At 46.1% G+C, this 23312-nt stretch overlaps 1 protein-coding gene across 1 annotated transcript; it reads left to right on the forward strand.

Annotated features, from left to right (window-relative positions):
- The first annotated feature begins 1333 nt into the window (after positions 1-1333).
- LOC144134090 (uncharacterized) lies at positions 1334-9281 on the forward strand. Its single transcript, XM_077667075.1, has 8 exons — positions 1334-1517; positions 1595-1680; positions 3804-4050; positions 5637-5723; positions 6143-6361; positions 6531-6592; positions 9191-9240; positions 9278-9281. Exons 1-8 carry the CDS (start codon positions 1334-1336, stop codon positions 9279-9281), a joined length of 939 nt encoding a protein of 312 aa, XP_077523201.1.
- Positions 9282-23312: the final 14031 nt, after the last annotated feature.

A 23312-nucleotide genomic window follows, 5' to 3' on the forward strand; every position in this document is an offset into this window, starting at 1 on the left:
TCGCACAGCTTATACGGCCGGACATCGCCTTGGTCGCGCACGTTTCCCGCTACTTTTGCTGCGTTTTCTGGGGAATATATGTGAACCAAGTGCAATTTTCGCGAACAAAATAGCCAGTGTGGGTGGGTAACAAATCGAACGCCTCGATTACAGGCTAACTGAATGAGATTACACTTTACAGACACAGATCGTGCATTCTAGCTGTGCCTTAGTTCATTTTTATCTCAATGCTGTTCTGCTGCCAACACATGACACATGTCCTGTCTCTCCCGGGGCCATAGTGTTTCTTACTATTAAGTATTAATAAGGAACTATATGGTCGGGGCCCACAGATATTTCACTTGAGGCTTGCTGTCCGCTAACACGATTGGGAAAATAGCTCTTCCGCATTTGTACCCAAGGCGGAGAAAGGCTGCAACAAAATCACAAAAAATATTCTTTGGAGGGCAGATTGAAATCACTATTTCTAATTTTGTTTTATATGCCGGCCACAGAAAAACAGTTACCCGAAAATAGGCAAACAGCCAAAAGGAAAATTTGGAAGCGAACTCGGACAAAATATGCGACGCAGACCAGATCGTCATGAAATTACATTTTTTCTAACAGCCCTGGCGCATAATACATGCACACATGTACTCAGACTATAACTAAAAAATAAAAAAGCATTAGAAGCTACCTTATAAACGTTCTGAATAAATTATACTAATTTTTAAAGCAAGGTTTTCAGTGCACCAAACTGTATTGCAATTCAAATGGTTTAAACGTGGTTACATCGTTACATGCCGGAGCAGAGTGGAAGAGTAAAGATGTAACACCAGTTATTTCTGCTCCAAAAGAAGGTATACATTATCATTCGCGTGACTACAGTGAACTAGAATATTTGGCGCGAACGTGACCTCTTTGGTCGCGGTCATGGTACAGGTATAGCAGAGAAGTGGCCCGGGGAGCAGACTTCCCGTGAGGCATTTTCAACAGCAATCCGCTTGCTAAACGGCGGTGCTACAAACGCTCACTCCTGAACCAATTAGCAAAGTCAAACAACAAAAAAATATATGTTTTACGTTAGAAAGTTAATGAATAGACGTTCATCTGGGCCAGAAAATACGTACGTATTCACAGGAAAATGTAAAAACTAAACTGTTCCTTGCGAGGCGCGATGTTTAGCTTTGGCGATCGCAGCGCCGTCGTTGCTGGTGTTTCGCGGAGACGTGCGCCTGCTGCACTATTCATTTCAGTGAATACAAAAATAGCAATCTCGGCGACTCTGTCAGCACATTTTTTTGCCTTCGTGCTTGGTCCAGCGTTTCTAGATTTGTTGCTCGAGCAATAGAACATGTATGTCCTTGTGCGCTACGCTGTAGAAGATAGGAGTTATATTCTTCAACACACGGACGTGCGGGATTTTGTTCCGCACGACATTGAAGACTATGACTCCAAGAAAGTTTACGATATTTTCTGGGCGGGAGACTCGAGTACCTGCGGAGGGTACTATGACGGGAAAATCATCCATATGACAGGTAGGTGCTCTTTTTCTCTGGGTTTTGGAGTTGTTTTGTAGCGCCTGTAAATTCATATTGTGCACTGGAAACCGCAGATACGGAAGAAGAAATGGAGCAGTGGAGGAAGCGCAAGGAAGCACGCAAATGCGCCCGCAAGACGGACATACCTCCGAGGAAAAAGGTGCGAATGGCAATCGCTTTCAAGCGAATTTTCTGTAGCCTGCGGTGCTTGGTGATCAGAAACCCCGGCACCAGCAACTTGCATGCATCCTCGCCGCGCCGGCCACGTTTCAGTGGAGGTGAAATGCATGGAACCCGTCGCGGTGGCTCGGTGGGTAGGGCGCTCGGCAGCTAATCCGGAGTACCCGAGTTCGAACCCGACCGCGGCGGCCGCGTTTCGATGGAGGCGAAATGCATAATACTGCCGTGGGGTGTGCGGTGTCAGTGCACGTTGAAGATCCCCAGGTGGTCGAAATATTCCGAGCCCTCCACTACGGCACCTCTTTCTTTCTTCTCTTAGTATCTCCTTTATCCTTTCCCCTACGGCGCGGTTAAGGTGTCGGCCATGTGTGAGACAAATACTGCACCATTTCGTTTCCCCCAAATCGAATTTTCAATGCATTACTCCTTTGTACTGTGCAATGTCAGTGCAAGTTAAAGAACCCCATGTGCTCGAAATCAGTCGGGAGCCCTCCATCCTCGTTGCATATGTGAACATGATGTTAGCAAATTTTACGCTAAAACAAATGATGTCCAGAAAGTGCGAGTTCCTATGTATCGCATGCAGAGTGGAATGTGAACGTCTGCATGAGTTGAGAGAAGTTCGCCCGTGGTAAAAATAGGAACAGGCTCTGCGTTCACATGTGTTTGCTTTGCAAGGCAGTAGTTCACCACTCCAGTCATAGTGGTTTAGCAAGGTTGTTTTCAAAGTGCTGCTTTCAAGATAGCGTGTGCTGCTAATTGTGGGATAATTTGTTTCATGTCAGTAGTGATTACCTATGACCGGTGCAAGTAACTATCGATTTTTGTATTATTTCTCGCCTTCGTCAGCACAGTTTCAGACAAGGATGAATTGTTTTCAGTAAGGCTTGCTGTTGGGGCATGCGAAATGATTATTTGCAAAAAAATGCAGGGCTGACAATAAATACTGTCATTGTTCTTATAGTGATTTGTCAATGGGTTATGCCACGAAAAACTTCATGTCTTGAATATCTACAGGGACTGTAGCACTGTTTTCAGTGCTATCAAGTTGAGCACATAAGGCGATGGCGATTTGAGTGTTGCTTCTAGGTGTGAAGAAAGTGGGCCGTTCATTGGAGTGTTTCCTTTTTTTCTTTTAAATTACAAATTGAGAGTACCCAAATCGAATTTTACATTTTCAACAACGTCACGAGATGTCATAAAAAGTTTGCAGTCGAAGTTAATACACAGAAGTGAAAAAAATTGGCGGTGGTTTAGATTTGGTTAAACCAGGAGTGACGCGATAGCTACAGCTGGCTCAGTAGAACTTGGTCATGTGACCAACCACGTGATCAGCCACGGCGCTGCCATGCTGAAGGCTCGAAATGCTACCGTAATGTAGCTGTCGCTACAAAACTGAGTCATATTTGGTAACATCTATATTCCATTACTCACAATTCGAACTGTATTTAATACCTCGTGTAAATTCAGGTGACTTCTCCGGCATTGTTGAAACTGGTGTAGCAGAGGAGAAAAAGGGAAAAACTTATTTTGGGCTCGGAAATTTTGGTTGCGGATGGATGGAGCCCTTTGCTCAGGGCACCTGTGGCTGCTGCAGCGATCCTGACATGGTCGTTCAGTTTTCGCTGCTCTTTCAGGCTCTTGATGGACAGCACTTCCTCCCATTGCTCTATTATAGAATTCTGTATTTTGGAAGTGCCATTAAAATTTTGGGAGCCTAGCGTAGTATGATATAAGGCCTCACGGGCGTAGCTATAGATCCTGTTGCATAGTCCTCCTGGACATTTAGAGAAGTCTAGAATGGTTATTATGGCCTGCCTATTGGGGATTGGCCTGTTGACATTAGGTACAGCTGTGTCAACAACTCTCAGGAGTAAAATTTGAAATGTATCCGGTTTGGTAAGCCGACCTTTACTTGCACTGAGTGCAGTGACATTTTAAGTTTTTTTCAGTTTGTTGAAGTGGCAGTCATGCAAGTGGTGTCTTGCTATAACTGAGTCATTGTTTCCTGCTGAAATGCTGTAAATAAATTTGCCAGTGACATAGGTGAGCTTGCATTTGTTATTGTGTAACTTGATTTGCATTCTGATTTTCTTGTTGTAGGCAAGACTAGAGGAGCAGGCGAAAGGAGTGGCTAAGAAAAAAGCTGAGAGGGAATTGCTCAGTAGTCGAGTAGGAAACTCTCCTGAGGAGTCCAAGGTGGCCCACCTTGAGTCACTACTGCGGGACCTAAAGGCAGAGCTGGAGAGATGCAAGGAAGTGATTGGAGATATAGAGAAAGAATTGAAAAATCTTAGAAGTCTCAATGAAAGCCTCCAGAAGGCACCGTGCGCAAAAATTCTGCAAAATGGTATGTAAACAACCATACTCTACAGCTTCTTCCATGTGCAGGCCGTTGTCAAAGCTACTCTACTTCGGTGAAGTCGAGTTAGACTTGCTGCTAGCCTTGTTGGTGCATTTTTGGGATAAAGTTAGCACTGCTTAAGAATGGCGTTCGAAAGAAGTACAGGATATGGTTTTACTAACAGGTGATTTGTGGACAAAAAAAAGTAAGGCTGCAGAATGAAGTCTTGCAGACACATCAAACTGAGAAGACGAAAAGGAGCATATGAGAACATTCCATTTGCTTCAGTAGAAGTCTTGAAATACTAAACAGATTTCTGTACAAGACTGACACAGCATTGTGTGGCCAAAAGTGCATTTTTTGTCACATAGTGCATTTTCTTTAGTTCTCGGGTTACATGGTTACGGTCGCCTTCGGCCATTTGTTCAGACTTTACCTTGGGATGGCAGTCATGACTCAGTAGTATTCTTGATAATTCGTGATCATGTAACCATTTGTTTAGGCACACCCCTGGATGACCAGCATAATAATACCATAATGTACCATTGGGCTAGTTTCTGTCTTGAGAGCTTATGTAAAAATTTTATGAATGAAGGCAAGACAAAAACAAGGGCAACTCTAGTGCATAGACTAGCATCTAGTACAAGGGGGTCAGAAAATCTTTGCGCCTATTTTGTATCAAGCAAAATACGGCACATACAGGTAATTACAAATATATGTACTGTTCTACCTACCTTGCACTATTTCTCCGCCCAGTCCCCACACCGCTCCAGACATTTGTCCAACCGAAGCACTGAATTTAAGATGCCCTTGTGGTAGCATTTGTCCGGCTGACTGTGGAACAACTGTCTGACTTCTGCCTTGACTTCATCGTTGCATGTGAATCACTGTCCTGCCAGGAACTTCTTCGGCGGACCGAGCATGTGAAAATCACTAGGGTCCAGACTTTATGGTGGGTGGTCCAGACTTTCCAAGTGAAATGACCAGAGCTTGTCGGCAGTTCTGATTGCCACATGTGGCCTTGCATTGTTATGGAGGATAACCGCATTCTTCACATCAAGAATTCTTGAGCATTTCCGCCCGATAACACCCAGCAGATGGCAGGCTGTTCCAAGAAAAGTTCACCGATGAGAATGAATATGTTTACTCCACATTTACCGCAGTCATTCGGATAAAAAAATAGGGCATAGACTTTCTGATTCTCCCTCATACTTTATTTTCATGCTTGCATACGCTCTTATAATTATCATTTTGCAAGCAACATAATAATAAAATGTTAGCAGTACTGCGTAGGCACGGTGAGGTGAAAAACCACATTTGAAATTCATCAGTGTCACGTCAGTACTGTTATATGAGGATGACTCCTGAGTTTCAGGTGGCTCTTGAAGTTATGGTCAGCTGTGCATAGTTTGTTCTCAAATGTATTGGATGTGTACAATGTTTGATATTGTGCATTTCCTACAATTGACTTGTTAGTTACATATTTTATGTAGTGCTTGTAATTTAGGTAGAAGTTTTAATCTAGCATAAATTCATTCTGCTTGATGTACGTACTCTTTATCCAGTGTTCAAGTTTTTGGTTTTTTCTTTAGATCATTCACAGGATGAAAATGTGAGTGCCGCAATTGACAAAGTTTTCTGGGAAGGAGACAGTGCCACTCAGGCTGTCAACTCTGCAAGTAAGCATACATGCATGTTACCTCAGGCACGCTTTGGCCTTCAATTCCTCTTGTAGTTCATTTGCAGATTGCAAATCATGATTCCTTGGAATTTGTATCCTGCGAAAATAATTTTGTGACCACATTTTTTTGGAACAAGCATCCAGTAGGTGATTGTTCATTGGTGGTCAGAGTGAAAATGGACATTTTTCAAAACAATGTTTGTTTTTTTGATGGTTATGTCTGATATACCCAGTGTAGGGCTGCACTGCTTAGCATTCAAGTGCTGCTTGTAACGGCTTGTTCGCAGTCAATCTGGCACTGTGCTTGCATAAATGTAGGAGATTTAATGTATGTTTAAATACCATTCACTGATGATCTAGTCCTGTCTTTGATACCACAGGAAACAATGTCTTCATCCCTGTACCCTCTTCTTCTAGTGCACAGTCATTCCCTCGGCACCATAGCTCCAGTATTGCCACCTGATGTGGCCTCGCCACTTGCCGCACCGCCTGTTGCCCCTCCGCGGGCTGATGTTGCCCCTTCGCGGGCTGATGTCGCCCCTCCGCGGGCTGATGTTGCCCCTCCGCGGGCTGATGTCGCCCCTCCTCGGGCTGATGTCACCCCTGCTGTGCCACCAGCTCGGCCAATGTCAAAAGGTATTTATTTTGGCTGCTCTGGTGTACAGCGAGCTTGCGCGCTTGGTGACTCTTCAGTGTTCTCCCAACAAAAACAGCCATTCCACGTCCCTTCAGCAGAGGCAGGCCTTGAGAGGACGCAGTGTATTTGCTTTCCATGAGGCCGACTTATTTTTTTGTTTATTTGCAGCTCCTCGCAAGGCAGCCCAAGACCTTGACCTGACTGTTGGCACCACAAATGAGACTGGGGAGGTGAGCAGTACCGGGACGCTTGAACGTTAATGATGGGCATATGCTACTGATGATAGCATATCTTCTGCACTGATTACGAATCTGCAATCTGTACATGACCGGTAATGTGATGTAACTAATGACATAGGAGTTTTTGCTCTTTCTTCTTTGCTTTGTAACTTGGCTTTTGTTTCTTAAAATTATGTGCTGGACCGATTGAATATTGATAGCAAATAATCATCAAAAAGTGCAGCTGCATACACCAAGGCGAATTGTGGTTCTCTGTTTTGAAAAAAGATATTTTAGAATATCAGGCATGCCTTTTGTGCCACAGACAACTGTATGTCAGCTTTCCTGACTAAATCAGGCATCAAGCACTTTGAACCAAGGCTGGCATTTGCATTAGCATCTGCTATCTGGAGTGCACGAATATTGGCACAAAAACATGCAGTTAAGAGGGTTCACCAGTGACAGTGTCCACAGGAAATACATGGGAACTTTCAGAAGCTGTAGCGCATGTAAAAATGGGTCGATTTTCATGGGGTCTGTGGCAGCGTGTTCTTCATTAGTGCATAGAGGAAATGTGGACAGATATTATTTTTTAAGTTTCTTTTTTTACAAATGAAAGGTAAATATTCAGAAAAATTGCAATTTTTGATATGTCTGTTTTCATGTCATCTCGTGAAAAAACAGCCAAGATCAGACTTTCATCCGCAATATTTCCTCCCTTTTTCTTTATTTATTGTCAAGCTGCAATTATAATCCATATCGAGCTTAGTGTTTGTGCTTTACAGGCTCTGTATGTTGTGTATGCATTTTCTGCGGGGATTTGAAATTCGTGCCAAACTTAACTAGCGGGACGTGGCTCCATCTGGCGTCAGAATATTTTGCCGCTACTACATTCTACCACCAACCTCTTGGTTGTCTGTGTTCGTGCGCGCAGGTTTTTACTCAGAACTTCAACGGACTTGAGCTTTCTTTCCTTTTTTCTTTCTTGGGCTGCATTCGGAAGGGATTTCTACTTTTCTTTTTTGCTCGAGCTTGTGGTGCAAGGTGCCAAAACACAGGAAGGGGGCTCCCTATTCAGGACATGTGGAAGAACAGCTTTGTTCCTTGCCCAGCGCAGGGCGCAGTAAACCAGGGGGCAATACAAGTAAAGAATGCAGCTGCAAATATTCCTCATAGGTGGCCCTTGAGCCGATAGCGGCACTTACGTGAACCCAACAGGGCCTGGTTGTCGAGTTGTCGGGCCGAAAACCGGTACTGGGTTCATGTAAACGCGTGCTGTGAAATATGAGCCTTATAAAATTGTTATCATGAGTTTGTGCTGTGAAGACGCACTAATAATTTGTTGCGATGGAGTAATGGCAACGTAACGTGCCATACTTTTTTTGGTAACGGTAACGCGTTACCTTTTTGTAGCTAATGTAGGGCGGTAATGCGTTCCTTTTTTTAGCGTAACAAGTGACATATTTGGTTACTTTGTTTCGGTAACGCCTACAACGCCTTCGTAACGCCTTTGGTTGCCTGTAGAGCAGCTTTGCTCTCACTTGAATCGGCCACTTTGTGCAGGCTGCGGTTCTGTAATTTCAGAGTGCTTGTCTCTTTTATTTAGTACGTGCTCATGCAGCTACATGCCTAGAGTTTGCATAGTCAGCATGCAAAGTGTGATGCAAGAGCATGGTCTCTCATTTTTTCTGCTCAGTAACAAGCATATATACGCTGAAAATTAGCTGAGTAGCTCCACATGCAATCACCATCATATCTTATTTGGCTCATTCAAGAAAGCAATTAAGCCCCCTTTGTGCTCAGGAAAAAATTTTAATAGTGTTCCCAAGGGTTAGTCTCGCTGTGTTTGAAATTTTGCCTCAGTGCCCCTTAATCATCGCAAACTTAGCTGCAAAGAAAATGGAAGATTTCACTGAAGTTAGAATTGCTACACATATATTCTGTGAAGAAATAGGGACACAAAATTTTTAACTCCATATTTGTTTTTTTAGATGGTGTGTAGGACGTCAGAAAAATGGTGACCATGTAGAGCTTGCCCACATGCAGTAAATCATTATTTGTTGAATTTGTCTCCCCCTCCTCCCTTTAGGGAAGTTTCTTGCTTCATTTTTGAGCTCATCTCAATTATAGTGCCGTGCTGAAGGAAACTCAGAGAAGCTTGGAAAGCTTCCTCTTATATAGAAATCCCTATGAACGATTTTGGTTCCTGTACCACCATCACACGGACAATTGCAATCTTGATGAGTTGATCGGGATCAAATTGAGTGCTGATCCGGTGCTGCTACATGGCCTATTCAATTGCGCCCGACCATGCTCAATCCTAAGCTGCTTCTCAAACCGCAATTTTAACCATTTTTTAGGGCGCTTACCTTTCCGCACAGGAAACAATTAAGTTAAAACCTAAACCGGAGTGCACAGAAATATGTGGTTCAAAAGCTCTAAAATCTAAAAATATTGCAACGAATACTGTGAATGAAGACAGACTGAATGAATTGTCTAAGCAGAATATGTTTTCTGGGCACTTCTGCTTCGTGTCCTGTGCAGGCTCTGTGCTGTTGCCCTCTGCGCCGTGCCTGAGGTGCACTAATAAATCATCTGTTTTTTTTTCAGGTACACGTTGGTCATGGCCACTACATTGACCCAGGGACTTGGGAGCGGCTGTTAACAACAAACAATGACTCGGCTTTCTGTAAGCAGCTAGCAGTCCGCTTGTGGGGCAACACAGTATTGTCGGAGAGGAGCGTGACGGGGACACTTTCGAACAATGCCATTTCTAAAGGTGCGACGAAAGTATTCCCTCCGCTCTCCCCTGCCAAGGTAGCTTCAATGGCAGGTGAGTGGAAAACACTTGGTTATTGCTTGGTTAATAACATTTTCTAAAAGCTGCAATGTTTCGTGCTCATGCATTTTTTCTCTAACATACTTGTATCGTACAGAAAAGCCTCGTTAATGTTATGTAACTGGGACTGCAGAAAAGATTCGAAGTAACGAAGTTTGAATTATTCACATTGTACTGTAGATCAGTTAACCTAGAATTGCTACCCGTGACTAGGAGTTGTACTTTTAGGTTTTTATTTTGTGAGACTGCCGGGCTTTGCAGAAACCTCGGAATTCATTGCAGAGACTGCCCCTCAAAGTGCGCCTGTTTGGCAGACGCAAATTACTGACTAATCATGAAAGAGCAGTTAGTCCGCAACATAATCAAGACAGCGAGGCTGCACGATCATTGTGTCAGCACGCCGTCTGTTGAGTTAACAAATAAAAAATTTGACACGTTAAAATGTGACAACAAACCTCTATGATTACAAATCTTTGGTTGTCATTTTAAAAGGCTTGAAAGATATGGTTCTGGCACGTGTTTTGAAGCTGTGAAGAAGTAACAGAAGCAGTGTTTCTTTGAAGTAAAATTGAGTTGTAAGTTGGCCCTTGTCTCTTGTCCCGTTGTTCTGCGCTGTTCCGTCACATATCAGTAACCAGCACGCCCAAGCTGCTGTCCTGGCTTTTCTCTGATCTGCCGCATATTCTTTTTGTGCCATGTCTCTGCAGACTCTTTCTGGCATTTTTTGAAGCTTAAAGGCTGCCTTGGCGATGAGATGCTAAAACGCCACAAGCGCCTACCTCGTTACTTGGCTCAAAAGTGCTCGGACTTACGCCGCTAATCGAGTAAGTGAGCTGATAATTTTCTTTCATCATCATCATTAGTCTTATTACATCCACTGCAGGGCAAAGAGCTCTCCCATATCTCCGCTAACCTTGTCGTCTGCCAGCTGCCGTGTGCCCACCTCACTTTCTGCCGCACCCTGCTACACTTGCCTTCTCTTGGAATCCATTCCATTAACCTTAAGAACCATCGGTTATCTTGCCTTCACCCATTTCGTCCTCTTGATTTTAACTAGGACGTCATTAAACGGAAGCTGAAATGGTTTTCGAATCGCACGAAACGCTGTGGTTGGGAAGAAAGGAACTTGAAAATCATGTGTGTAGATTTTTTCCCGATTCTATCCGCAAAGGGAGGTGCAATCGCTTCTCAAAACCCGCCAGCGGCACGCCCTCGTCGCTTCCGGAAGCGCGGGGGGGGGGGGGGGTACGGCAGAGAGGGCAAACTGGCGGAAGTGACGCTATTCACGGAGAGTCGGCCGGCTGTCCGGCTGCGCTTGCTTCGCTGCGGCCCGCGGTTTGGCGAACCACAGACTACCGTAATCTTCTGCCAGTGCCGTTTACTTTCTCTCGTTCGGGCTTTCCGTGTAATGCTTGAAGCCTGTGTATTAACCAGTTTTGACATGGTACTTCTTTCGAACAGCGCTCAGCACACATCGTGGTAGAATCCGTCGGTTCTCCCCAAGCCTCCTTCAGGTTAACCTGACAATCTAGTGGTACGCAGCATGCCGAAACTGCCTGCACAAAATATGTGCATCAATATTTCTCTTTTTGTTATATTAATTTCTTACCTGTATGTAAACTCTTTGCCTTTTCCAGCTGGTTCACATCCATGTTGAGCTAAGGCCACTTCCAGCATTGTCTTTCAGGCACACAGTCTTGAACTCTTTTGAGCTCATTACGCACTGTGTGCCTTTTGGCTTTTTCCTGATTGCTTGCACTTGATGGCAGTACAAGCAATTCTCTTAATCCTTCAACAGTGCACAGCACATGCAACTGCACCTAACTGAACAATAAAAACCGATTATTTAAGCCTAGCATACTTGAGCAAAGCAAACATTTGCATTCATGAGCGCTTGGTAATGGCTGACGATTGACAATGGCACCAGAATTCATGCAAATCTTTCCTTGAGCCAGAACGGCAAAGTTGTCGAGCCGCGGTACGCATATATCTGTCACAAGCAATCGTGCCGGTTATCTCGATACGCAACAGCAGCAACTATATCTCGCAGCACACCAGTTTTGATTAGCAGCACTGCGAGCTCCGAAACGCAGCCATAATTATTGTTCAAAAGCGAATTCAGCATGCAAAAAAAAACAATGTACGGGGGTAAGTGCAGAAGTTTCATGGTTGAACAGTAGCCCGAAAATGCGACAGAAGGAAAGCGCACATGGGAGCTTCCTCCTGGTCGCCTCGTCTCTTCGCGCTGCAGTACAGCCGTACACCCACTCCAACTCGTCTTGTTTGGCATTTACTTGTAGTTCTAAAAGGCCTTCGGGAGTAATTAGGCAGGTAACTATAAATAAATGAAGAAACAAATGCTTTACCTCGCATGACTCGTGTAAGCTTGTCGGTGATCTGAATTAAATCATGTTTACGGGCGTTACAAGAAGTTCGTGGCCAGGCTTTTATGCAGCAGTGGTACACCGAAACGTTTCGACGCAATTTGCTTTTTTTTTATTGCCGCTTCACCTACATAAAAGATATGCACGCGCATGCACCTACGCAAAGAATACGTATCAGTCAAGATTTGGTTTTCGTGTTACCCTGGTAGGACGTGAAAGGCCCATACTGGGTTAACGAAATTTCCGGCTTGCATACACCGTTATGTGGTCGCTTCTCTATTTCTTAGCTTTTTATCAGGCGGTGGCACCAGTTTTCTGTTTAGTCTGTAGTTCTCAACGATTTCGGAATTGGTTTGTGCATGCTCGTTCATGTTGCAGTCCGGCGGTTCCACAGTTACCTGGAAGCAGAGAATATGGGAGTGCGCCGACTACCCCTGAGTCGGCGAAGATATTGATAGCAGAGTAAGCAGGGAAGCCCTGCTGCGCAGTGGAGAACCCGCTCGGCAGAATAAAGCCAATCCGCCTGGCGGCTGATGCCGCGAAGAGAAAATATTTGTTAGCCTTTAGTCACGGAGGTTCCAGCCCGCGCCCTCCAGGCCTGCATGCCGGGGCGGTGAGTAGTAAGGGGTCTCTATTTCTCGTGGAAATAAAAGCTGTCATCCACCCATCCATCCAGTCGAGATTTCCAACACGTGAAAACGTCGCGACTTGACTTTCACTGCCGGCGCACTCGCGGCGTCGTTGGTTCCACCGTTTTCTGAAGCTGCTGATGGCTTGAACATGTATGACGAAAGTACTAACTGTCAACACTGCTTGAATTAGCCATAATTTCCACAACGTAGTTCTTAAAAGCTACGTGAAGCAAGGCGCCGCGCAGCAACGCCGTCACTGCCGGCTGGAGATCCCCGTGGATGACGTCACGAGGGTCCAGGCCAATCACGGGCAAGAGCAGCGTTCGCTCGGCGCCCTGAGGCGGTGGGGCGCGTTTTCTTCTAAAAACAACTTTTTGCATTTATTTCCGCTCTTTTTCAATGAGAAATTCTTTTGCTGTGGACCAAAAGCTATAAAATGATGTTGAGAAGTCATTTTTTCGAAAAGTGCTTCATCTTCCCTTTAACCCGCTTTGGTTCTCTGACCCACTCTGCCCTCTTTCTGTTTGAACGCTACACCTATCATGTTCCTTTTCATAGCTTGCTGTGTGGTCCTCAATTTTATTAGGTTGAACTCTGTTATCCTCAGCATTTCTGCCCCATAGGTGAGTACCGGTAAGATACAGCTGAACCCATTTACAATGCCTGTAGATATAACAAATGCCCGCTTATTACGAACGGATGCATTGCTACCGTCAAATTACGCATAAAGTCCATAGCGATTCGTCGTGGATACAGCGAAAAATTTTGGCCGCACCACTCTTATTATAGTAAATGGGAAGGCATCGACACGTCTAGAAGTTGAAGAGGTCATGCTTCCAGCAAGCACAGAGATCAAGGAGCGTTTTTCACCCTTTTGGACACTGCCCTGGAAAGAACACATCGACCCAAAAATCCAAAAGGTGGCATTGAAACAGTAACCTTCTACCAAGCCTGCACCGATGGCTTATGAGGGCAGTCATTGCCTGTGTGTTCGCCAGCTGGGCAAAGAAGCATCCTAAGTGGAAGAAGTGCGGTGCATGTGAGACGGGCATCGTCGAAAGCAGATATAATGACCTTGGCCGTAGATCAACTAGCAGCAGCTATTTGAGAATTTTGAAAGCCAGGCTGGCCAAGAAGTATGCATCGCCTGCGCAGTCGGCTCCATCTTTTTGTGCTGCTACCGCATGCAGGCAGCATAATACAGCGGACAGTGCAGCTGATGCACTCTGCCATGAGCGCTGTGCTACTATTTTCCTGGGCAGGAGCCAAGGAACAACAGATGATGTTCGAAACACTACATTTTGTAATGCAAAGCTGCCAGATGTTTCCTCGGATGACGATGTTCCTACGCACCACGAAATCGCATAGGCGCATGCTCTGACTAAGACATTGAACACCAAGTGCGAGCACTCGCCTACTGCCAGGAATCTATTTATGTGGCTGACCTGCCACCAGCTGCCATGGACACTTCAACCTTCAGTTAAATCCCAACTGTAATTTTGATAGTTGGCAGCAAGGGTTTTGTCAAAGATTTAGTGATACCTTAGAAACCTGCAAGGAGCCATGACACAATTAGGCACGCATAAAGCAGAATTATGTGAAATAAATGCCACTTTGGTTTCCTTAGTATTTTTGGCTGTTATACGGAGAGTCCACTTAACTACGAGCGTCGGATGTAACGAACGTAATTTGTGTGATGTCAGGTTCGTTATAAGGGGCTCTACTACAACTGCTTTATACATTTCTCTTAAGGGATATTGGTAAACTGCCATTCCATTCATGATCTGCGAGAACCTTCCAAATGCGCTCCACCCCATTCTTAATATAGTTATTTCGCTCTTGTGAATGAGATCTACGGTCACTACCTGACCTAAGTATTCCTTTACCACTTCAAGCACCTCGCTGCTAATTGTAAAGTGCTTTTCCGTTCCGAGACTGTTGAGCATTACTTCGTCTAGTTTTCTGCATATTAATTTTTAGACCCACTGTTCGAATCTGATTGTCTAACTCATTGATCATGCTTTGCAGTTCGTCTCCTGAGTGACTGATCTGAGGGTTCAGCTCTCTTTTGTTAATGGTAAACCTCGAACGCAATCTTTCACTGCAGGTAGCCAGACTTACAGGGTAACACAGTGGGCCAGTGTGATGCATATCATTTTGCTTCGAAAAGTACAGTTTTCTTCTGCATCTGGTTTTGTGGTGATCCATTTATTGTGCCTTTTGCATCCAATTTTAGAATGTGTGTGAAAAATATGGTGTTGGGCATGAATACGAGCTTTCTTAATTATTTTTTTCTCAGGACTGCCTGGAGGGAGGCGATTGTCAGGTGAACCACATCGTGCACCTTAGGACAGCATCGAGAAAGGCATTTTTCGGCCAATAAATATCGTTGTGCTCAAGTAAGGTGTTTTCGTATCTGTTCTGGAGTGCACATACAGAGCCGACCAGTCAGCTGCTCAATAACTGGGCAATGACTGAAGTACAGTAAAAACTCTTCAATTCGAAGTCGTTGGGATCACGCATATTATTAGAAATAATTGACCACAGCAAAAATATGGAGACGGGCGAAAAATTTTGTTGCGGGAATGCGCTACCGCAATACTGGGCAAACTTTGTGTTTACCACTGCTGCATTTTGTTTTTTAGCTCCCCGCGGGATGGCATGGCACGCACGTGCAACTCAAAGCGACAAATGTGTAATGATGCCATCACAAAGACAGCAATCTGAAGCCAATTGAAATAAAAAAGTGAAAAAATGAATGTGGAATAAATCAATTAATCCAAGGTATACAAAGTGAAAGCTGTCAGCTTTCACTGTGTTCATTGGCCTTGGCATTGACAGTGTTCCAGACGCTGATGACTTTTGAGAAAAGGAAGGGCACATAACTGGCTCCCTGGGTCAGTGGACACCTCAGTCGTGCTTTGAGGTTCATGGCGGTGGTGATAGATGTGGGCTGCATGCATTAGCGCTTACAACCTTGTGGCAAACACGAAGCACTGCAGCAATGGGCAGCAGTGTTCATTGGGTGACCAACCGCTCAAGATCAACTATAAAATGCTACCTGCAGGGTGGGCGCGTTGCCTATCCAGTGTATGGAACGCACTGGTTACAGATTCCAAGCTGTGTCTGCTTGGCTAGATCACGTGGTCAGGCAACAGCCGCTCCGCAGCTGTGGAGCCCCGGCACAACGATGGAAGACTGCTTGGCTGCGCGGCGAAGTCACGTGATGCGTAGCTGTAGTAGCGGCACAGCAAGGGCGTTCAAGGTCAAACTGCAGCCCATGGCAAATTCAGCGGTGTGAGGCCAGTAAAGCTCTCACTTTAAAAGCGGCATTCCACCCTGCCTAAACACACACGTGCTGCCCGAACAGGAAACTGAACTGCAAACGCTCGAAATTTCGGCTTCTGGTGCGACGTACGCCTTGGACACCTAGATAGTATAGGAATCAAGTTTGCCCTCGCACTTCCGCTTGTCCGACGAAGTGACCGCCAGCACGAAAGAGCTGAATAAACTGAGCAATTCGAATTTTCTTCAGCGGAAGCGATTAGTGTGCGAATTGACAAAGTTTGACTCATTGGAGCAAGCCCATGTTTCCTGCCGGGAACAGGTACCGGCATGGGGTGCATATACTACCTGGTGCTTGTCCAAAACTACCTAAGGCGCAAAGAGGCCGGCGCTACTGTTTGGTCGACCTATCGCTCTACGGAACACTACTCACAAAAGCGGCGCTGCCAGCATTGTGCGCAGTTAACCATCACTAGACATGCACTGACACTGCTAGGGCCGGATGCTTCAATGCCAGCGCCTCCTTTAGATGCTGCCTTGATCGCGGCCAGGTTGGAGAGGAGCACATGCACCGCTGCTATCAGTCTGGCCATGCCTTGATGAATTAATGGCCGATAGCATGTAACTTTAAAACTACTATCCATGCCTGTTTTGCAGTGAAGCACGTCTTCTCTGCAGGCGTGCGCTCAGGCGGTCTACAAGCTGTATGAGATCGGTTTTTGTGCTGAGATGTACTGGGACTTGGGTGCCTTGCATATCGAGCATCGACGTTGCTAATAGGCATCGCCCTACATTGCCACCTCATGGCTCCAAGGGGCCATCGCTTCTTTGGTTTGCAGCGAAATCGGGATCAGACATCCTCGCATGGCCTTTCAGGTCTTCGAATTAACGAGCTTCTGCACGCTGCAGCATTGTAAAGTTTATATCAGAAATTGCGGGACTGCAGAAATCCTAATTATCCAGGATTTCGAATTATCAGGGTTTTACTGTATATTCACTCATTAAGCCACGACAAGAATGCGACACAACAGAAGACAGGACAACACAATTACGACAGGGTACAGACAACATGAATACGACACAACACAAGACAGGACAACACAATTACAACACAAGACAGACAACAGGAATACGACACAACAGAAGACAGGCCAACACATATAAGACAAGACAGACAACACAATTACGACACAAGACAGACAATAGACATACGACATGCCAAAAATACGACAAGTTCTTTGTTGTGTTCTTGTTGTATTTTTCGACTGGGCAGGAAGAAAAGGAAAGTGCACAGGCCTGCTCACTGGCTCAAGCCGTGCCACAATCGCTACCACGTGCAGAACTCGGATACGCTGAAAACGTTTAAGGTGTGCAGCTAAGCCATCCCAGCGATCGTCAAAAGGTGGGATCAATTTCTCAGGGCTAACCGCAGCTGAGGTCCCGTCCCGGGTGAGGGTTCTAGATAACCCTCACCTGTTTCTGCTAGTCTTACTCAAAGCTGCAATCTACGCTCTCCAGATTCTACAAGCGGTTATGTATGCTCGCGTTCAGCTTGCGTTTTATCCTCTTCAACCTCTGCCTGCACCTTGGCGTGCTCGGGTTCGGCAGCACATGCTGCGCGTTCCCTCTCTTGCTCGGCAGCCACCCACGTGCGCAGCTCGGCGTCCTTCAACCCCATGCGCTCACCCAAATCGAGAAAATCCTTTAGTATTTAATAATATTAATTGGTAGTTGGGGGAAAGGAAATGGCGCAGTATCTGTCTCATATATAGTTGGACACCTGAACCACGCCGTAAGGGAAGGGATAAAGGAGGCAGTGAAAGAAGAAAGGAAGAAGAGGTACCGTAGTGGAGGGCTCCGGAATAATTTCGACCACCTGGGGATCTTTAACGTGCACTGATATCGCACAGCACACGGGCGCCTTAGCGTTTTTCCTCCGTAAAAACGCAGCCGCCGCGGTCGGGTGCGTTTTTATGGAGGAAAAACGCTAAGGCGCCCGTGTGCTGTGCGATGTCAGTGCACGTTAAAGATCCCCAGGTGGTCGAAATTATTAGTGTTGCCATCGTTTCTTTTTACGAAAGCGCGAAAGGGAGGGGGAGACCACGCATTCGTCCTGTCGCGTGGACGCCAATTGTCGCGAATTAGCAGCGCCAACCCGATGCACTGAAGGGGGCCGCTATCTCGTGCAGGTTCGAATCAAGCAACAAAGAGAACAGACAGAACATTAATAATAATAATAATTTGTTTTCGGGGAAAGGAAATGGCAGTTCGAAACCGTATTTAGGATTTAAAGGAAAAGAACTGACACCAAACGAAAACAAGCCAGACAATCTAAACGCGCGTAAAACACTGCCGAAATGGAGCATCCCAGGTAAGACGGAATGCCTTGCAGACAGGATAAATTGCGGGTGGTTGTAGTGCGATGCCTTGCTGCCGTTGCGTCGAAAAAAGCGGCGAAAGGGATCCAGGTGGTGGTATAAGCGGTGAAGAGCACGGCGAGACGCCAGTGGTCTTTCGTCAAGAGCCCGAAGAACTATGCAGCAGCAGGAGAATCGTAGCCAGCTCCCGTCAACGGCGCGATGAAACGCCAGAGGCTTAGAACAGGCTATTCAATGATGCATTAAGCAATACGAACCCCGATCTATCGGCTGCCACCTCCAAGCTTGGAAGGGACACAGGAGGCTTACGTCGGTGATCCAAGGGACTCAAAGGACCCAACTTCCGACAGCTGCCACCTCCGCGCTAGAATGACACGATCTCCCCTGCGTTGCCTTCCTCTGCACCTTGGTGTTCTGACACGTCAGCTCTTCACTCATCATTGCTCGCCGCGCTCTTTGTCGCCGTCACCTCGCACTCACCCTTCGCACGCGCGCACGCGGGGCGCTCCGCTGTCCGACGCACCACTCCGACGCACTCACATATTCCCCTTCTTCGAAAAAGTTTTTTCACATAAAAAACTGCCGCTGGTGCACACAACACGGATGTTCACATGGGAAGCATATAAACGCCGCTGATGCACAAATAGCCATGTTCACGCGATAGACTGTCAATTTAGAGGCAGTTGAAATCACACAAAGCACTTTACGCAGTGACACATGGAAGAACTTAGTGACCCACACAGAGATCATGTCTAGCCTTATACACGTGAGAAAAGGCAAAATAAAAACAGCACAAAATTTCAAACACAAAAATTAAACATGTCTGTACCATGAAGATGAATGTGTACTCAATTCAGAGCCCATAGCCGGAGAACAAAGGAAAGGAATAACGTACAAACACTACCAGGCTACATTTTGCAGGTAACAATTGCAAACACAGGATAGTCGAACTGTACGTTGGGCATCACCCTCTTCACCTTAAAAATGACTCCTGCAAACAGCACCTGTCTAGCCGCCGCGGTTGCTCAGTGGTTAGGGCGCTCGACTACTGATCCAGAGTTCCCGGGTTCGAACCCGACCGCGGCGGCTGCGTTTTTATGGAGGAAAAACGCTAAGGCGCCCGTGTGCTGTGCGATGTCAGTGCACGTTAAAGATCCCCAGGTGGTCGAAATTATTCCGGAGCCCTCCACTACGGCACCTAATTCTTCCTTTCATCTTTCACTCTCTCTCTTATCCCTTCCCTTACGGCGCTGTTCATGAGTCCAACGATATATGAGACAGATACTGCGCTATTTCCTTTCCCCAAAAAACCAATTAATATTATTATTATTAAACAGCACCTGCGACTTCCAAGACTGAGTTACCTTTTCCGATAGCAACGAAAGATGACACCTGCCCGGTCTCTTGGGGCGCACTCCCTTCGTATCGCTTAAGCATATTAGTGCGGAACAGCTTCACAGTGTGGCCCAAGTCGACCCAATAATCCACATCGTTATTTATGCCACCAACTACGAATGGACATTTCCACTGAATTAGCAATTTTTTGTGGCTGCTCGGCAAAAGAATGAGGACAGATCTCGAACCCTTAACTTCCGCTTCCTGCTGCTCCTGTCATAGTATCTCCACTGAGACTGTTGGGCACGCAACACATTTTCATGTCCCGCTCTCACAGTTTGCTCGCAACGTTATCATAAATCTAGAACGTAGCCATACATCGTCTTCGTGCCTTCTCCCAGCTCTTCCCTTAATCAGAGCTCTCTCAGGGCTGCGAGCGCTCCTCGCACATGCCATCCGAATATGAACTTAAACGGAGAAAACCCCAGACTTTCATGCGGCACCTCTCTGCATGCTAACCGAGGGGGTACGGTACAATGATTCCATGTTTAGGGCTGCTCCTGACTGAGCTTCCTCAGCATCTGCTTGAGTGTGCCGTCAAATTTATCCTCCATCCCATAGCACATTGGTGGTGAGGGGTCATGCTCAGATGTTTCACCGCTAAAATATCATTAAGCTTTCTCTTCTTTTCGGAAGTGAAAGACGAACCTGGTCGCAAAGAATCTCCCTCGGAAGACCTATACGTGAGAACATCTCCACCAAGCCTTCAGTCACGATTGCTGAATCTATATTTGGCAGAACCACGGCTTCGGGATATCGCGTGGCAAAATCGATGAGAGTGAGAATATACCTAATCCCTTTAACCGACGTGGGCGACAGCGGACAGACAATATCGACAGTAACCTGATCGAAATGAGTGCCGATAAGTGGCATGCGTCCCAACGGAGCATTTTCTAATTTGCCTTTCTGGGCACGTCCTTTGACAGGAGTCGCACGAGCTGACATACCCCTTAATTTCCTCCTGCACTCCAGGCCAGTATAATTATTCCACAACTCTATGTGTAGTAGTCATAATGCCCTGATGCCCCGTCAACCGGCATTCGTTGGCCAAGCCTTAACACCAGTGATCGGCAACACTTGGGAAGTACTACCTGTCGAACCTCTCTACCAGAGGCGAGATGATAGAAGTGATACAGCAAACTCTTTTCAACAGAATACGAGTGCGAAGTGCCATGCTTGCCCCGGAACACCTTCCTTATTTTCACCCAACACGCCTTCAATGACGCATCGTCTCTTTGCTCTGCTTCTAACATTTCCTTGGTATACCTCATGAAACCAACGGATAAAGCACCACTTTCGCTCCTTCGTCCAGAAACTTTCTTTCCAGCCAACGCCACTTTTGGCTCCTCGCTCTCACCATTTTCTCTGGCGATCTCGTCAGTGACTATTTCAGGACATAATTTACCAACACCCTTCAAGTTCTTCAAATTAATATCTGGATTAGACGGCTCACGACCCTCTGGTGTATTTCCAATTATATGGTATAATGGTGTTTCCATGGAGTTTACCAGGGCGGTTCGAGTGAAATATGGTGAAGGAATATAACCTTCTCACTCGGGAACTTCCAGCCAACTGCCATCAATCAGAAACACCGTAGATAGCGAGCCAGTGAGAGCTGAGTCAGGAAGAAGAGCCCTCCGCACAACCAATGTATTGCTCCCCGTGCCTAGTAAAACACGTTCGGCTATAGCTCGGTGCTCTCTCTCTCTCTAGGACAAGCACGTGTTGTGGGTCTGCAGGGTTTTCCCCGAAAAGTCCGACCACCACCTTATCCTCAGAGTTTCAAGCCTATCTTCTGTTGTGCACGCAGTTCCAGACGCAAAACTCTCTGGTTGAACACAACGGGACGATTGGTTCTGGTGCTCGTCCTTCCTTGAGCAGCAACTTACTTCATTCGTTCTTTTCCGACCGTAAACGCAATAAAGCTGTTTTGGTTAAGAGCAAAGCCGGCAGCAGTGTCCCGGTCGGTTACAAATGAGGCACTGTCTGCTCAATGGTACACCCTTCTCTCTCGGAATGCCCACCTCATACGATTCTTTTAACGAAGATAAGTTTATTTGCTACTGGGCCTCTAGAAATTTGGCTGCTGCCTCAGCCATTTACTCCAGCGTCTTGTACTCTATTTTTCAAAGAAAGTCGCCAGACAACTATGACAGTTCCTCAAGAAATGTTCACCCACTACAAAGTCACGTATATCATTATACGTTGTGTCCTTCCCGAAATCTCGACCCATCGATCGAAAAGACTGAGAAAACGTGCTGCGTATTTCTGCCTGTTCCTTTATCAAGCGGCTCACTTTCACGACACCTTTCGGGATAACGTTCTGCCGTAAATCGAAAATGTTGGAGCAAGGCTAGTTTCGCCTTATCATAATCCATTGAATTTGCTGGGGACAGTCGACCGAACACACGGAGAGCTTCCCCAGTCAAAGACATATTGAGTGCTGTAGCCCATCTTTCCTTTGGCCAGCTTTTGCCCTTCTACGATACGCTCAATACGTTTGAGTTATGCATCTAAGTCATCCCTGCGATCGTCGAAAGGCGGGATCATTTTCTGAGGGCTAACCGTTCCTCAGGTCCTCGGTGAGGGTTCTAGATTACCCCGCTTTCTTCCGCTAGTTTAATTGGAGCTGCAATTTACGCTATTCAGATTCTGCAAGAGATTTTGTATGCTCGCATTAAGCTTACGTTTTACGCTCGTCAGCCTCTGCTTACGCTTTGGCGTGCTCGCGTTCGGCAGCACGTGCTGCGCGTTCTCTCTCTTGCTCGGCTGCCACCCACGTGCGCAGCTCGACGTCTTTGAACCCTATGTTTTCAACCCCAATATATCAAGAAAAGGGACTTAGCCTGCTCAACTGAAAAATCGGAAATCCTTAGGATAGGAAAGAAGGCGACGAATGCAAGAATAAAGATAAAGATCGAGGGCAAGTTCATCCCTGAAAGGGATATCATTAAAGTTTTAGGCATGTGCCTACAGAGGAACGGCAAATGCAACCACAAGATTGGCCTCCTTAAAAAGTCAACGGAAAGAGAGAAAGATGCTTTATTGGCGCCAAAAATTGGTCGACTCATCGGGACCCGGATGTCTTCATGTTGAAGTTCCGAATCTTCCAGGGGTGGTACCCTTATTCCAGGGTCCCACTGAGTCTCGGTACCTCATACACATGGTGGACCAGTCCTCTTTGGACCGCAACCAGGCTGCTTGTGAGCAGGCTCTCCCACTGTTCCGCATTGGGCTATTTTAGTTTATGGAATGAATAATTTTTTTTCCACACCAATGTAATATGGTATAAAGGGGGGGTGGCTCCACACCACTTGCATGTGTCCGCGTACTGGTTCAACGGAACAAGTTTGCCTTATGATAACCAGAGTATCACCCAGAAGATACGGCATGAAGGAAGGCGACACGCTGAAGCTGGTGAACAGCCTAGTCATCAGCAGAAAAACTTTCTCACTTGCATGTCAGAGCATGCTGAAAAGTGAAGAAAATCAGGCAGAGGTCCTCATCAAAGGAGCCAACAAGACAGCTTTGGGCTTACCCAGAAACACGTCGAACGACAAGCTGGCAGAACTGGAGCTGCACAACACGTTCGACGAGTTAAGCAGGGCACAAGTCATGTCACAGATACAAAGGCTAAGGAACTCGGCAACAGGGAGGGCCCTCCTAAGAAGGCTGAACTATCAGGGGGTCCCGGACATAGAGGATAGATCGGAAAACTTCCCAGACGAAATACGTCGAAGCTACCAGGTTAGCCATATAGCTAGGAATATGGATCCAAATATAAACGCAGCCAAAACACAGACAAGATCTGAATATGTA

The sequence above is a fragment of the Amblyomma americanum genome, chromosome 5, assembly GCF_052857255.1.
Source record: "Amblyomma americanum isolate KBUSLIRL-KWMA chromosome 5, ASM5285725v1, whole genome shotgun sequence".
Taxonomy (NCBI): domain Eukaryota; kingdom Metazoa; phylum Arthropoda; class Arachnida; order Ixodida; family Ixodidae; genus Amblyomma; species Amblyomma americanum.